Raw genomic sequence first — 17,933 nt, 5'->3', positions numbered from 1 at the left:
CACAACACAAAACATTATCAACTGTAACTTATACTGTCAATGCACAGCTGTATGTTCTGCTGCACCTCAGTACCTTCAGAGTAAACAAGAGATTATTTATGGTAGAGAGACTCAGCGATCGTTTGTATCGCACCAACACAGTATATACACACTCTTTGGGACACTCTCTTTCTGTGGGTGGCAGTATTAATCGTCTAGGTGGGTCAATACTCCACTTCGGGCTACCGTGACACTAACCCAAGGGACCCCTCAGCAGCCTGGCAGGTCACTGTCCACAGGGGAACAAGGTACAACCGTCCCTTTAATTTAAAAGCAGGTGTGCCACCATACCTGTGTGCCCAACCGGCACGGGCCTCATGACATAACAACTCTGGACCTGGTTGTATCTCGGCCAACCACCGCAGGAGTGGCATCTCACTTCACCATCTAGCAAGTGACCTGCTGTACCTCCGCCATAACATCTCAGGGGGTCACCACAGCTGCAACAGTGCATTTCCTTTTGCTAACCCATGTTAACTGTAAAGAAGACTGTAAACGAGCCTGGTCACAGACAGCAGATGTAAAGGTAAACCCTTTGGATTAGGGTATCACTTGATGATACCAGGAAGCGCCTGTCTTCCCACCAAGATGTTGCTCCTCTTCACCCAAAAATTCCAACTGTTGTCCCTCTAATCTCGTCTTCTCTGATTTCACTTTATCCTAAACAGCACAGTGTCTCCATGTGATTCCCTACTCAGAAAAAAACGTGGCATGAGCCCGCACATAATGAAGAAGAAAGAGTAATGTTATACTGCCCTCTAGTGCCGCCTTTACTATAAATAATTTTTAACTGTAATTTCATATTGGATACTGCTATGATTGTGTTTTCCATTTACAATTACTCATTCTGAAAGACTGTACTTCCTAATGGATAGTTTTGGTCACCTTCACTATTTCTTACTCTGTAGCCTGAATACATCAGGATTGTGCTTTCTAGCATAGACTTTGACCAGATTTTCTGAAAATAATATGTTTTGAAATGTTAAAATGTGAAAATTGTTAAAATTCACCTAAAATTCAACATTTTTGTGTTGAAGGAGTTAGACTTCTATTCTTTCCATAATGAAGAGTTTATTCTTGTACAGAAACTTTATTTAGACTGTCAGTTGCATCAATGATGCGTGAATAATCTGGTCATATTATAGCCTTGCTATCTCTAGAGAAATGATTGTGTTACCAGATATCGGTGTTACTAATGTTCATGTGATGTCACTGATTCTTTCCCAGTGTTGCAATCCAGCGTCTGTTCTGTGCCATTGAACTTTGCTCTTGTGTTTGTCTGCTGGAAGGTTTCAGAGTCCATAACATTCTGCGGAAAAATCACTGGGCTGCAAAGAAGCAGTGGCTTGCCTTCTGTCGGGATCAGAATGGAGTTTATATCTAACCTCGGAGTTGGGGCTATCAGGTTTGTAATTTGCTGGTCACTTGTGATGTAAAATGTGTCTTGTGTCACAGTTTCCTCAATAGTAAGATACAGTACAGTATATTACTAGAAAAATGGGTATCAGTATAATCCATCTGGTGGCGAGGGGGGGGGGGGAGGTAAACGAGGGGCTCTGTGGTATAAGTAATGTGTGATAGTAGGGGGGCACGTCTACAGAGTTTCCACTGAGGCCTGGAAGCTTTAAGCTAGCTCTTGTTTAAAGATTTTCTAGGTCAATAAAGTCATGTGTGTTTCACACATTTCAAGTCCCCTGCCTCTACCAGGAGTCACCCAGTTACCCTGTCATATATAATTACCTGACTGCTAATGGGGTGCAGTAAAAATCAGCCATTAACTATTGGATCATTCCAACAGATAGCAGCATTTATACATATTCTTCTTGGGTTCAGGGCACCACTGCATTATACCCTGGTTTCCTCCAGCTTCAGGACATATAATGTGAGCTGGGCCCTGATTATGTGACCACTAGTAGGGCATATTTCCTAAGGCTGAGAAGTGATGAGTTTCCTGCTAAAAAAAACTTGGCTAGTAAGTCTCAGATGGTGGACTATTTTCTTAGGTGGGCTTTGCGCTACCCCCTAGCTCTGCGCAGTACTTCTCACCAACACCAAGGACCTATCTCTGTAGAGTATTAAAATTGTACTGGGATTTCAACAAGCACCTTGGAGAAGAGTCACTGTATAAGATGTGTCCAGCGTACTCTGGATCCCCAGAACATAGGGTGACCTAGATGTCCTCTGGGTGACTTGGCTCCTTCAGGACGAATCTGGCTGCGTCAACCAGGGAAGGAGATATCAGGCAACTGGGCTTGCCTCCTGTGCACTGAGTGGCCCTATTTGCATTTTGAGAAACAGGCACAGATGTCAGGAACTGGGTATTGGTTTGAAAAATGGATGGCGCCACCAGGATCTATACCCTGGCGCTGACCAGGTCATTTGAAAAAAAAATTATTAAGAGAAGTGGTACATTCACTTTAAAGTTGTTTTCTGGATTGTTTTGTATTGTTGGTCCATTCTCGAATAGGCAATCAACATCTGATTAATCAACTTGCTGCACCCCTGCCTTCCCATTAGGCGAGCCAGCTGTACACCAGGGAAAAGGTGCTGTTTTTGTGCAAAATCTGTGCCTTTTTCTTACGGCAGGTATATTATTCAGAAATATCCCCCACAGTGTTTCTTCTCTGAGAAGCATTCAGCATTTATTTGGTTATGTAAAAGCTGTGCATTGGCGGAGGATGAGGAAGAGGAGGAGCTACGAGGCACGCTCCCCACTGGGCTCCACCAGGCCCAGAATAGCGGTGTCTCCTAGCTGAGGTTGGAGCAAAATTGCAGTGAATTAAACTGGGAAAGCTGAGGCGAAATCTTTTCAGGAAAGACATAAAATCAATGCCAAATAAAAAAAGCTGTGCATTGTAGGAGCTCACATAGCATGTACATGGTAGAAATTCGCTCATGGGTGACATAGACATGTCTGTTTTGTACTGTGTACAGGAAAAAATTAACAGTAGCTGTGAATGTCTCTTAATGTGACTATTTCTTGTTCCAAGGAGGTCACATTATGCTTTTATTCTGCTATAACAAGGAGTGACCAATACTGTTGTTAATACTCGTATATAAGCGGCTGATATTGAGATGTGTGGAAAGTAAAAGACAGTGGGATATCAATGTTTCAACCTTACGCTGTATCTGGCAATAATGACTAATGTAGTGTACTTGTGTCTTCTAGGTCTGTCTCAACGGTAGGCTCAGAGATATCACGTAGAGTAAAGACAGTGTCTGCACCACCACCGAGACCTTTCCGTGTATGTGGTCATGACCGATCAGGCCGTAAAGGAGTCATTGCTTGCACCCTTCGAGAACTCGTAGCAAAGGTGACTTACCGAAGCTCCTGGGGGCTTATGAACACATATTGACACACATTACCAGTTTTGTATATTACACACCTAGGGTATAAACCCACACACCGTATATGCAGCCTATTTACTGCTGCGATACGCAGCAAATATGCAGCAAATACGCAGCAGATTAGATCTAAATAACTGAACAGCATCAAATCTGCCCCATCAAATCTGCTGCGTATTTGCTGTGTATTTGCTGCGTATCTGATGCGTATACGGTGTGTGGGTTTGTACCCTTAAAGCGGATGTACCAGAAGGTACATTGCTTTAAGATTTTTACATCAATAGACTGGCCCGGCCTAAAGTACTGGAGGCGGACCCATCCACGCCCAATGTGAGATTCTGTCTTCCCCTCTGTGACGCCTCTCCTTTAGAATCAATAGAGCTGCGTCACAGAGGGGAGGGGTTTTGTCACACTGGGGGCAGGCGGGCTTCAGTGCTCCAGGCCGGGCCAGTGATCGGGAACAGACCGGCGCCGCACAGGAACCGGGCCGTGGTTCAAAAAAAGGACTGCGCCACCACCATTACCACGCTGGCGCCGGTCGATTGATGTAAAAACCTATGTTCAGTGTTTGCAGTTACTATCCAGTATCTCTGGTGACCAAAGATGATTAAGGGGATTAATACCCATTATCTGTGGTAGTCTAGGGTGATTTGGGGTTAATTTCCAATATAATTACTTATTATATACTTTTATTACTGAAATCTTCAGCTGTTAAAAGGTGAAATTAAATCAAATTTCTTATTATACAAGGTTTAGGTTAGTGCAAGGTCTAAAAGTAAAAGTCTGAGGATGGACAGTGAACCTGTAATACAATCAGAATGCTTTATAGGGATCAGATCTAGATCCACTGCTTTCCTACAGAGCTCCAGATCCTCTGCTTTACTACAGTGCTCCACAACCACTGCTTTCCTACAGAGCTCCAGATCCTCTGCTTTACTACAGTGCTCCAGATCCACTGCTTTTCTACAGAGCTCCAGATCCACTGCTTTCCTGTAGAACTCCACAACCACTGCTTTCCTACAGAACTCCACAACCACTGCTTTCCTACAGAACTCCACAACCACTGCTTTCCTACAGAACTCCAGATCCACTGCTTTCCTATAGAACTCCACAACCACTGCTTTCCTACAGAACTCCACAACCACTGCTTTCCTACAGAGCTCCAGATCCTCTGCTTTACTACAGTGCTCCACAACCACTGCTTTCCTACAGAGCTCTAGATCCACTACTTTCCTACAGAGCTCCAGATCCACTGCTTTTCTACAGAGCTCCAGATCCACTGCTTTCCTGTAGAACTCCACAACCACTGCTTTCCTACAGAACTCCACAACCACTGCTTTCCTACAGAACTCCACAACCACTGCTTTCCTACAGAACTCCAGATCCACTGCTTTCCTATAGAACTCCACAACCACTGCTTTCCTACAGTGCTCCACAACCACTGCTTTACTACAGAACCCCACAACCACTGCTTTCCTACAGAGCTCCACAACCACTGCTTTCCTACAGAACTCCAGATCCACTGCTTTCCTATAGAACTCCACAACCACTGCTTTCCTACAGTGCTCCACAACCACTGCTTTCCTACAGAACTCCACAACCACTGCTTTCCTACAGAACCCCACAACCACTGCTTTCCTACAGTGCTCCACAACCACTGCTTTCCTATAGAACTCCAGATCCACTGCTTTCCTATAGAACTCCACAACCACTGCTTTCCTACAGTGCTCCACAACCACTGCTTTACTACAGAACTCCACAACCACTGCTTTCCTACAGTGCTCCACAACCACTGCTTTCCTACAGAACTCCACAACCACTGCTTTCCTACAGAACCCCACAACCACTGCTTTCCTACAGTGCTCCACAACCACTGCTTTCCTATAGAACTCCACAACCACTGCTTTCCTACAGAGCTCTAGATCCACTACTTTCCTACAGAGCTCCAGATCCACTGCTTTTCTACAGAGCTCCAGATCCACTGCTTTCCTGTAGAACTCCACAACCACTGCTTTCCTACAGAACTCCACAACCACTGCTTTCCTACAGAACTCCACAACCACTGCTTTCCTACAGAACTCCAGATCCACTGCTTTCCTATAGAACTCCACAACCACTGCTTTCCTACAGTGCTCCACAACCACTGCTTTACTACAGAACTCCACAACCACTGCTTTCCTACAGTGCTCCACAACCACTGCTTTCCTACAGAACTCCACAACCACTGCTTTCCTACAGAACCCCACAACCACTGCTTTCCTACAGTGCTCCACAACCACTGCTTTCCTATAGAACTCCACAACCACTGCTTTCCTACAGTGCTCCACAACCACTGCTTTCCTACAGAACCCCACAACCACTGCTTTCCTACAGAGCTCCACAACCACTGCTTTCCTACAGTGCTCCACAACCACTGCTTTCCTACAGAACCCCACAACCACTGCTTTCCTACAGAACCCCACAACCACTGCTTTCCTACAGAGCTCCACAACCACTGCTTTTCTACAGAGCTCCAGATCCACTGCTTTCCTACAGAACTCCACAACCTCTGCTTTCCTACAGAACTCCACAACCGCTGCTTTCCTACAGAACTCCACAACCACTGCTTTCCTACAGAACTCCACAACCACTGCTTTCCTACAGAACTCCACAACCACTGCTTTTCTACAGAACTCCACAACCACTGCTTTCCTACAGAACTCCACAACCACTGCTTTCCTACAGAACTCCACAACCACTGCTTTCCTACAGAACTCCACAACCACTGCTTTCCTACAGAACTCCACAACCACTGCTTTCCTACAGAACTCCACAACCACTGCTTTCTCACAGAGCTCAATTAAATGAGTAATGGGACACCACAACGTACTACTTGCAAAAAACTTTTTTTCTTTATATAGAAATCTTGCAATTTTCACAGTAAAAGGCAAAAATGAGAAAGATGGCTCCTTCCTCGAAACGGAAACTGTCAGAGGACTGAGATCTGCAGAGCAGAGCCGTGTTATGGTGTGAAGACCAGCCTGCCTCTGTCCAAAAACACTGTGCTGACTTTTTTCCTTTATCTATTTGTCTTATATATGTTTATATATAAAGAAAAGTTTTTTGCAAGTAGTACGTTGTGGTGTCCCATTACTCATTTAATTGGACGTTATACCAAGTGAGCGGCTTGGTTTTGGGACCGGGTCACACAGTGTTTATAGCACCAGCACTATATATTTTTTTTCCTACAGAGCTTCACAACCACTGCTTTCCTAAAGAGCTCCAGATCCACTGCTTGCCTTCACTCAGTCATACAAGTTCTGTCTTCTTCCACTAGAGGGAACTCACTGCATAAGGATTGATACTACTTGTAATAATGATCTACTATTAAAATGAACTGAAACAATGAGAATTTGTTAATTTTTGGATAAGAAAGAGGGCCTATTGTAAAGTAAAACATAATTTCGGATTCTATGGGTCAACACAATTCTGAAATCTTTGCCAACACTATGGTGGGGGAATATGATCAGAGTCTTGGCCCTTGTGGTAATTTAGGTTAGGTTTTATACATAATTCTTGGTTAAAATGTTGAACCCAAAGCAGAAGTGAGCCCAAAAGACGGAAAAAGATACAAATCCTTCCATTATAGTCTTCCTGTTTGTCAATTTCACTCCTGCTTTTTTCCACCGAAACACTGACTAAACTTTTTTGCTAGAACCAAGCCGTACATAAATTAAACAATATTAAATATTGATGCAAAATTAAATAAAATATCTTCAGAAGTAATCTTTATTTAAAGCGACTCTTTACTCACAATCTGACCCCTGCAAAACCGCTTGTACCTTCAGATAGCTGCTTTTAATCCAAGATCTGTCCTGGGGTCCGTTCAGCAGGTGATGCTGTTATTGTTCTAAAAAACAACTTTTAAACTTGCAGCCCTGTGTCAAATTGGTGTGGCTGAGAGTGTGTGTGCCCTAGGCTTGCACCGCCTCTCCGTCCCTCCTCTCCACACTCTTTATCATTAGGAATGACCCTAGAACAATTTCTCCTATTCATCACCTGTGTGAACACTGCACATGAGCTGGATTGTTAAGGCACCTGTGCAGAGTTCATGTGATGAATAGGAAAAATCCTTCCCAGGGGCATTCCTAGTGGTGAGGAGGAGGGACAGAGGGGCGTTAAAATCCTAGAGCATATACACTCTAAGCCACGCCAATTTGACACAGGGCTGCAAGTTTAAAAGTTACTTTTTAGGACAATCCTGCATAACCTGCTGAACAGACCCCAGGACAGATCTTGGATTAAAAGCAGCTATCCGAAGGTACAAGCCGTTTGGAGGGGGCAGATTGTGGGTACAAAGTCGCTTTAACGTATGAGCCTTTTCATTGGGCACATTGATAATTTTAAAAGGTAATAAAGTACAGTGATCAATGCACTGAATATGGATTCATCACATGCATATGGGAAATGTTTTTTAGCATACAGAAGGGGAGCCTCCTGAAACCGTGGCTATATGTACCAAATAAATCCCATCACAGTGTTTATGAATGGCTTACTAACCAGGTTTTGCATATTGATTTCTTTTTCCTTCCTGCCAGGCTATGGATGCTCTCTTTTTGACAGGCATTGTCACTTTAGTATTGGAGGAAGATGGTACTTTACTGGATAGTGAAGAATTCTTTGAAACCATTGAAGATAATTCAGTTATCATGGTTTTGGAAAAAGGGCAAAAATGGAATCCGAGAAAGGTGACTTTTTTATTTATTTATTTTTTTTGCATTACTGACTGTGACAGTTTTTAGTTAATTGTAGCTTAAATGGGTTATCTAGCAAAAAAAAATGTTTCTTTCAAATCAACTGGTATCAGAGAGTTATATAGATTTGTAATTTATTCTATATAATCTATATGTCAAGTATTCCCATACTTATCAGCTGCTGTATGATCTGCAGGAAATGTTGTTTCTTTTTAGTCTGATACAGTGCTTTTTGCTGACATCTCTGTCCAAGACAGGAACTGTCCAGAGCAGCAGAGGTTTTCTAATGGGATTTGCTACTAATCTGAAAGTTCCTGTCTCGGACAGAGGTGGCACAAGAGAGCGCTGTGTCAGTGTCCGTTCTTTTCTGAAAACAAAAACGTAGTGGAAACATAGCCTTATTACATATAATACATATTTCACTCTGTGGATGGTTTTAAAGTGACTCACAAGTACCCACAATCTGACCCCCCCCCCCCTCCCCCAAACCACTTGTACCTTCGGATAGCTGCTTTTAATCCAAGATCTGTCCTGTGGTCCGTTCAGCAGGTGATGCAGTTATTGTCTGAAAAACAACTTTTAAGCTTACAACCCCGGGAGTATCTGTGCCCTTACTTTGCATCACCCCCTCCGTCCTTGCTCCCCACCCTCTTCATCATTAGGAATGCCACTGGAGCATTTTTTCCATGCTGAACATTGCACAGGTGCTTAACGATTCAGCCCATGTGCCGGGCTAAACAGGTGGGGAATAGGAGACAATCTGCCTGGAGCATTCCTAATGGTAAGGAGGGCAGGGAGGAGGGACAGAGAGGTTGTGCCAGCCTAATGCATACACAATCTAGGCCACTCCCGTAGGGCATGGGCTGCCAGTTTAAAAGTAAATTTTTAGCACAATAACTGCATCACCTGCCAAATGGACCACAGGACAGATCTTGGATTATAAGCAGCTATCCGAAGGTACAAGTGGTTTGGGGGGGCCAGATTGTGGGTACAGAGTCGCTTTAAATCACTTGTCATGAACCAGAGGATAACTTAATTCATTTTTTCTCCTTTCTACAGGGTGTGTTGTCTTATTCCTTGCAACAAGAGAAACCAAAGAACAGTCGGGATATTGCACGGATCACATTTGATGTATACAAGCTTAACCCCCGTGACTTATTTGGCAGCTTAAATATAAAGGCCACCTTCTATGGCTTGTACTCCATGAGCTGTGACTTTCAGTGCTTGGGGCCAAAGAAGGTGCTCAGGTCAGTAAGTAGACTATATAAAGAACAATGTGAACCATATGCACTCCATCTCCAATGTGTGGGGTTAAGGAAAGCTTCAATCTTGGAACTGGCAATATGCCAAAATAAATGCCATAAGTAGGGAATCTTTGTTTATGGATACCCATTGATGTATTCTGACACATCAGAGGATATGAAAACCCCCTTTAACCCCTTAGTGACCCCACCCCATCCCCCCGGCTACCGGAGGTAGCTGAGGGGTTGTGGCAGTGTGTGGGGTCCGTCCCGCCCCCCCCCCCCCTTACCGACGATCGCCGCTATTAACGTTATAGCGGCGGCCGTCGGTAAAGGGGATTACCGGTGCTGCCGCCGCCTTTCATCTCCCCCTGCCGCGAATCTACGGCGGGGGGAGATAAAATAAGTGTCCCCCAGACCTCAGATAAGCCCCCCCTTGTAGGGCGATCACTAACCCCCCTCCCCCGCCGGCCATCATTTTCAAGATGGCCGCCGCCATCGCTGTGAACCGACTAATGTCTGTTCACAGCGATGGAAAAGTTAAAATGAATGAAAGCCCCATGCTCTCCGCCACCGGAGGTAGCGGAGAGCATGGGGCAGTGATCGGGGACCCCCCTGTGGAGTCCCGGTACAAGCGATCAGCGGTATATACTATATACCGCTGATCGCTTGTACCATGTGCTCCCGGCACTTTTTATCCCCTGTCACCATAAAAAGTGATGTCCCCCCTTCCCCCAAGTCGCCCCCCCCCACCCCCCCTGTCACCCCCGTCCCCCAGTCATCCCCCCCTTCCCCATATACTCACCTGATCCTGGAGCTCTGTCCTCCTCGACGTCCTGGCTGGTTATGAAGTGCATTCATAAAGAAGAGGAAATGAAGCGGCACTCACCACTGTATGCGTGCAAAAATTCAGTGCTTATTTATTCGTCCGCAAATAGCAAACATATTTTCTTAGCAGGTAAGACGCCAACACTTCATGATGGTAACAGGTGACAGCTGTTTCGCTTGACTAAGCTTCTACAGACCGCATGCGCTTCACAACCAGCCAACTCTGAAAATTTAAAGTGACAGAGACCAATTTGGTCTCTGTCACTGAACTATGATTACTGAGATAGAAAATATCACAGTAATCATAGTAATACAGTGAAAATGAATATGTAAAGTACAAAAAGTGACAAACATACAAAAAAATAAAACACACACTTTTTATTATAGTAATAATTGCAGTTTACTCCCAAATTACCCCTAACCCCTCCCCAGATTACCCGTAACCACCGCACGTTGCCCGTAACCACCGCACGTTGCCCGTAACCACAGCACATTGCCCGTAACCACCCCAAATTGCCAGTAACCCCCTCCAGATTGCGCGTAACCACCCCAAATTACATGTACCCACCCCAGATTACCTATAAGCACTTCAGTTTATCAGTAACAATCCCAGATTGTCTGTAACCCTTCCAGGTTGCACATAACCCCCCCAGGTTCCCCGTAATCATGCCAGATTACATGTAACCCCCCCAGATTGCACGTAACCACCGCACGTTGCCTCTGACCATGCCACAATGCCTCTGACCACGCCACGATGCCTCTGACCACCGCACGTTGCCTCTGACCACCACACATTGCCTCTGACCACCACACGTCGCCTCTGACCACCACACGTCGCCTCTGACCACCACACGTCGCCTCTGACCACGCCACAGCGCCTCTGACAACCCCAAATTGCCAATGACCCCCTCCAGATTGTGGTGCCCATGTCAGATTACAGGTACCCACCCCAGATTGCCTATAAGAACTTCAGTTTATCCGTAACCACCCCACGTTGCCCGTAACCACCCCAGATTGTCTGTAAGCACTGCAGGTTGCCCGTAACCACCCCACGTTGCCCATATCCATCCCAGTTTGTCTGTAAGCACTGCAGGTTGGAGTGACTTATTGGGAGATTTTACTCTGCGGACACTACAGGGGCTCTGCAAACGCACCTGGCGCTCTGAAACTTCTTCAGCAAAATCTACATTGAAAAAGCTAATTGGCGCTCCCTTCCTTCTGAGCCCTCCTGTGTGCCCATGCAGTGGTTTATGCCCACATATGAGGTACCTTTTCACTTAGGAGAACCTGCGTTACAAATTTTGGGGTACTTTTTTCCTCTTGTTCCTCATAAAATTGAGAAATTTCAAACTAAAAGAACATAATATTGGAAAAATTTGAGTTTTTCATTTTTACTGTCTACTTTTGAATACTTTCCTCTAATACCTGTGGGGTCAAAATGGTCACCACACACCAAGATGAATACTTTGAGGGGTGCACTTTCCAAAATGGGGTGACTTATGGCAAGATTTTACTCTGATGGCACTACAGGGGCACTGCAAACGCACCTGTCGCTCGGAAACTTCTGCAGCAAAATCTGCATTGAAAAAGCTAATTGGCGTTCCCTTCCTTCTGAGCCCTCCTGTGTGCCCATACAGTGGTTTACGCCCACATATGGGGTACCATTGTACTCAGGAGAACCTGCTTTACAAATTTTGGGGTACTTTTTTCCTCTTGTTCCTCGTGAAATTGAGAAATTTCAAACTAAAAGAACATAATATTGGAAAAATTTGAGTTTTTCATTTTTACTGTCTACTTTTGAATACTTTCCTCTAATACCTGTGGGGTCAAAATGGTCACCACACACCAAGATGAATACTTTGAGGGGTGCACTTTCCAAAATGGGGTGACTTATGGCAAGATTTTACTCTGATGGCACTACAGGGGCACTGCAAACGCACCTGTCGCTCGGAAACTTCTGCAGCAAAATCTGCATTGAAAAAGCTAATTGGCGTTCCCTTCCTTCTGAGCCCTCCTGTGTGCCCATACAGTGGTTTACGCCCACATATGGGGTACCATTGTACTCAGGAGAACCTGCTTTACAAATTTTGGGGTACTTTTTTCCTCTTGTTCCTCGTGAAATTGAGAAATTTCAAACTAAACGAACATATTATTGGAAGAATTCGAGTTTTTCATTTTTACTGTCTTCTTTTGAATACTTTCCTGTAATACCTGTGGGGTCAAAATGGTCACCACACACCAAGATGAATTCTTTGAGGGGTGCACTTTCCAAAATGGGGTGACTTATGGGTTTTTTTCTCTCTACTGACACTACAGGGGCACTGAAAACGCACCTAGAGCTCAGAAACTTCTTTAGCAAAATTTGCATTGGAAAAGCTAATTGGCGCTCCCTTCCTTCTGAGCCCTGCTGTGTGCCCATACAGTGGTTTACGCCCACATATGGGGTACCGTTGTACTCAAGAGAACCTGCATAACAAATTTTGGGTTGCTTTTTCTCTCATATTCCTTTTGAAAATGAGAAACTTTAATCTAAACGTATATATTATTGGAAAATTTAAATTTTCCATTTTTTTACTGCCTAATTGTGAATACTTTCCTCCAGCCCCTGTAGGGTTAAAATGCTCATTATACCCCTAGATTAATTCTTTAAGGTGTGTAGTTTCCAAAATGGGGTCACTTATGGGGGTTTTCAGGATACCAGACTTCTAAATCCATTTAAAAAAAGAACTGGTCCCTAAAAAAATCAGTTTTGGAAACTTTCACGAAAATGTGATAATTTGCTGATAAATTTCTAAGCCCCATAACACCCTAAAAAAGTAAAATATGTTTACCAAATTATGCCAGAATAAAGAAGACATATTGGTAATGTGACTTTGTAACTAATTTATGTGCTACGACGTTCTTTTTTTAGAAGCAGAGAATTTCAAAGTTCATAAAATGCAAATTTTTTTAATTTTTCATGATATTTTGATGTTTTTCACAAAAAACACACAAAGTAGTGACCAAATTTTGCCACTAACATAAAGTGCCATATGTGACGAAAAAACAATCTCAGAATCGCTAGCATACGTTAAAGCATCACTGAGCTATAAGAGCATAAAGTGAGACAGGTCAGATTTTGAAAAATTAGCCTGGTCATTAAGTCCCTAATTAGCTGTAGCACGAAGGGGTTAAAAAGGCGACAATACTGCATATAACTTACATCATAACTATGCTTGAAATTTTTACTCTACAAAAATAATGCTTCACTGTTTCTACAAGAAAAAGAAAGATGTTTTTAACCCCCCGGCTACTTTGCTCGAGCTATTGAGGGTTTCTGAGTTCACACTACGTTTTTGCAATCCGTTTTTTTCATCCATTATTTGCAAAAAACGGATGAAAAAACATTGTGTGAACCCAGCCTGACTTCTCATTGTAATAGCCAGCTTCAGTGTATTCTGTAACTGTTTAGCATTTACCTTTTTAATGTTTTTTAATGTATTTTTATCTGACTGTAAAGGCCCTAGTCCACACGGGACGATATATCATTTGCAAAATCGTTAGATCGTTCGTGATTGAACAATATTCATTTTGTGTAATAGCAGACAATGATTAAACGACCATTGAGAAATCGTTGATCGTTTCATAGAATCTGGACCTATTTTTATCGTTAATTGCAAATCGTTTGCGCATCATTCAGTGTAATAAGACTTCGTTCGCAGTAGCGACAAATGCATTAGCGATGATAGGATGATCACAAGAATGTTCAAATGTAACGATCATGGCTCCGTGTAATTGGGTGAATGATTTCAGGTCATTCACCATAGCAATTGTTTGAGATTGTTTATTGTTAATTGTTAATCTGCAAAAAATGGCTTAGTGGAATAGTACCCTAACAGTTTGGACTGTTTCTCTCATCTGTTACAAAAAAATCTAAATGAAAACTAGTTTTAATTGCAGGTTGTAATGTAACAAACCAGTTAAAGTGCCGAAGGTGGTGAATACTTTCAAAAGGCACCATGTACTACTTATATCAATACAAGGAAAGCAGAAGTATTACATTGTGTCTGTCATCTGATAAGACCAATATAAAGGGATTCAGCAGGTTACATAATTCTAACCTGCTTATAGCTTCTAATATGGCAGGTGATAGTGAGGCTAAGGCTGTCTGTATTATGTGCATGTGCCGCACATAAATGAGGACTTTAGGTGAACTGGGGTAATAGCTTAAAGGGGTTGTCCAGCGAAAATCTTTTTCTTTCAAATCAACTGGTGTCAAAAAGTTATATAGATTTGTAATTTACTTCTATTAAAAAATCTCAAGTCTTCCCATACTTATTAGCTTCTATATGTCCTGCAGGAGGTGTTGTTTTATTTCCAGTCTGACACAGTGCTCTCTGCTGACATCTCTGGCCGAGACAGGAACTGTCCAGAGCAGGAGAGGTTTTCCATGGGAATTCATAGAAAACCGAGACAAAGTTCCTGCTGCTGATAAGTACTGGTAGACTTGAGATTTTTTTATGGAAGTAAATTACAAATCTATATAACTTTCTGATATCAGTTGATTTGAAAGAAAAAGATTTTCGCTGGACAACTCCTTTAACCCCCTACAGCAGGGGTGGGGAACCTTCGGCTCTCCAGCTGTTGCAAAACTACAATTCCCATTATGACTGGACAGCCAAACCTTTAGTTTTGGCTGTCCAGGCATAATGGCAATTGTAGTTTTGCAACAGCTGGAGGGCCGAAGGTGCCCCATCCCTGCCCTAGAGCATCAAAGTGCCCGCCTGTCAGCTCCTGCAAATACCTATTATTGGATACTCATCAAACTCCCTGCAGTAAACAGCCTCCGAGAGTGACGTCACTGCAGGGGGCCGGATGGATATCCATTAGTAGTCATTTTGCAGAAACTGGCAGGGATTGGTGCACTCAGGGGTTAGGGGTGGCCCCCAGTGCACCTAAACACTTCACTTACATAATAAAAGCTGTTTTCCCCATAATGCTGCAGCACCCACATTTAATAAAGATAGCATCATCCTCACTGTCTCCCGCCCTATTAGAATCTATCAGTAGGTTAGGATCATCTAATCTTCTAATAGATTCCCTTTAATAGATAGACAGATGTTTTGATTTTTATTTGTACCAATTGTCATTATTTTTAGAACTTATATTTGTTTCATGTTTTTTCTAACAGGGAACTTCTACGGCTTATGTCAGCAGCTTTGAATGCAGTGGGACGTCTGATGCTTACTGCCTCCGGTGTACTGAGACGGCTGCTGGAAGGTGCAGATCACTGGCCAAATCGAATCTGTGAATATGAAAGCTGATGTTCTATGCACTTTTTATGCAGTCTCATTGTTTTAGGTTAGCATTGACTGTCTCTTATCAAGTGATGGACCATCCCTACAGTAATGCCTTATACACAGAGTGGTATTGCACTCTTTATTGCTTCACATGAAACTTCAAGACAAAAGAAATCCTGCACTTCCAATAAATGAGTTGCTGTTTTTATGAAAAGTTCATAAAACATGTTCACACAAAAGGGCATGGAAATAGAGATATTCCAATGTGTTTTGGTTTATTACCTATGATAACCACATCTGTAGAAAAGGTTAATAGCCTGAAATGCCCTGAAATATTTTTATTCTTGTACATATTTTGAGGCAACAATTTATGAACTTTAAAAGAAAAAAAGAAAAAAGCAACACTTTTTTTAACCCCTTCCCATCAGTTATACATATATATACATTCCTACTGCACATACCTTGTGCAGTAGGAATGTATATAAACGTTCCTGACTGAGGGGCTTACTGATGTGTGCGGGACCGCTGCATTGAGAGCAGTCCCGCACACATCAGTGTCCCAGGAGCCCAGCATAATGACAGACAGTTATGATCTTGCAGCTGCGTCTCATTAACCCCTGCGTCTCATTAACAAGCTTCTGTCACTGAGTGATCAGGACCCCCGCAGCCATGCTGTTGGGGTCCTAGTCGCTTGTGCTGATGGGTGGGGTAAGTCACTGACCTCTGTCCTGTCGGATCGGCGATCCATGTATAGAGGTTGCTCTCAGGCAGGCTCTATACATAGATCGCCGATAACACTGATCTATGCTATGCTATGGCATAGCAAAGATCAGCACATGCAATTTATTGATTGCATGTTTTACAGTGAATAAGTGTAAAAAAAAGTAATAAAAAAAGTTTTTAAAAATATTAAAAAAAAAATCTTATAAACTCCCCGCCCAATAAAAGTTTAAAATACCCCTTGAACATTATAAAAATAAAATATTAAAAATAAATAAACATATTGTATATTGTAGTGTGCGGAATTGTCCGATCTATTAAAATATAACATTATTGTTCCTGCAGGGTGAACGGTGTAAACGAAAAAAAACAAAAAAAACTAGGATCATTGATTTTAATAAATTATATATCAGAATTTTTTTTTTATAAAAAGCGATCAAAATTTTTCTGTAAGACCAATATGATATTAATAAAAACTAGAGATCATGGCACAAAAAATGACACCCCAGTCAGCCCTGTAGGTAAAAAAAATGGCTCTTAGAAGATGGAGAGGAACATTTCATTAATTTGACCAGTATCTCCGCGCATCAATGGGCTCAGTCTTGAAAGGGTTAATCAAGCTGTAATAAAGCACTTATATAAATACTTAGGTCTTTTCATAATAGCAGAACAGTTCCCTACATACAGCATCCAATAAAGAATTGCACACATGAGGCCTTAAAGTGCACCTATTATTTGGAAAAAACCTTTGACATGTCATAGAGACATATCAAAAGTTTTGATTGGTCCAGGTCTGAGTGTGAAGACCCGTAACAATTGGGAGAACGAGCAGGGAGAAGACAACAGCTGCCACACTCCCTCCCCCACTAGTGTTAGAAAAAAAGAGTCAGGCTCCATAGACTTACATAATGAGCCCAACTAATGCTGCGTTTACACGGAACGATTATCGTGCAAATTTGCATGATAACGATAGAATTCGAACGATAATCGTACGTGTAAACGCAGCATACGATCAATTGACGAGCGAGAAATCGTTAATTTTGATCTTACATGTTCTAAAATCATTGTTCGTTGTTCACAAAAAATTGCAGATCGTTCCGTGTAAACAGTCGTTCACCGATTAGGCTTAAGCGATCGCAAAACGAATTTTCCGTACGAAATACTGTTCCATCTAAACGCTGATCGTTATAAAAAAAAAATCTTTACTTTGAAATCGTTAATCGTACGATCAGGGGAATTTTCGCTCTGAGTAAACGCAGCATTTCCCCGGCTCTATCTCCTGATCTGTACAATTCAAAACTTCTGACATGTCTCTATGACATGTCAAATGTTTTTCCGAATGTCAGTTACACTTTAAACTACTTACGAAGAATATGTCCTAATAATTAATACTTATTGGTTTACCTATTATCTTTACGCCTATAAAATGTATAGGACAAATATTTTTTATTACATTGTAATGTACTGTATCAAACAGCAAGGATGAAATTATGTTGCACATCATTTTCTGTAGACTGTAATTGTATGTTTTCCTTCAAAAAGTCTGTTATGCTGTGTTACTGTTCTTTAATAAATTATTGAATTATGGACTAGAATGTGAAATGTGCGTTTTTATATTGTAATACTGACATGACCCTTGGGAAGATTATTGAGTGGCGGACTGCGTGCTGGGTATTTTCGAGATTATAGATCTTGTAAGTGAAATCATGATTACTTTCTGTTGTAAAACATTAGGGCAGGTTTACCAA

The 17,933-nt window shown here is 42.4% G+C and overlaps 1 protein-coding gene across 1 annotated transcript; it reads left to right on the top strand.

The window, feature by feature from the left end:
- Positions 1–1,336: 1,336 nt before the first annotated feature.
- On the top strand, positions 1,337–17,780 carry CIDEB (cell death inducing DFFA like effector b). Its single transcript, XM_069945181.1, has 5 exons — positions 1,337–1,444; positions 3,209–3,353; positions 7,962–8,111; positions 9,177–9,364; positions 15,357–17,780. Exons 1-5 carry the CDS (start codon positions 1,407–1,409, stop codon positions 15,487–15,489), a joined length of 654 nt encoding a protein of 217 aa, XP_069801282.1. The 5' UTR covers positions 1,337–1,406; the 3' UTR covers positions 15,490–17,780.
- Positions 17,781–17,933: the final 153 nt, after the last annotated feature.

The sequence above is a fragment of the Dendropsophus ebraccatus genome, chromosome 11 (genome assembly GCF_027789765.1).
Source record: "Dendropsophus ebraccatus isolate aDenEbr1 chromosome 11, aDenEbr1.pat, whole genome shotgun sequence".
In the NCBI taxonomy this organism is placed as follows: domain Eukaryota; kingdom Metazoa; phylum Chordata; class Amphibia; order Anura; family Hylidae; genus Dendropsophus; species Dendropsophus ebraccatus.
Note: the sequence above shows the minus strand (reverse complement) of the source record. Positions and strands in the feature narration are given on the sequence as shown.

Coding starts and splice junctions, on each gene's coding strand:
- CIDEB (XM_069945181.1), top strand. CDS start 1,407: ATGGAGTTTATATCTAACCTCGGAGTTGGGGCTATCAG. Junction 1,445..3,208: donor CTCGGAGTTGGGGCTATCAG/GTTTGTAATTTG, acceptor TGTGTCTTCTAG/GTCTGTCTCAACGGTAGGCT. Junction 3,354..7,961: donor TTCGAGAACTCGTAGCAAAG/GTGACTTACCGA, acceptor CCTTCCTGCCAG/GCTATGGATGCTCTCTTTTT.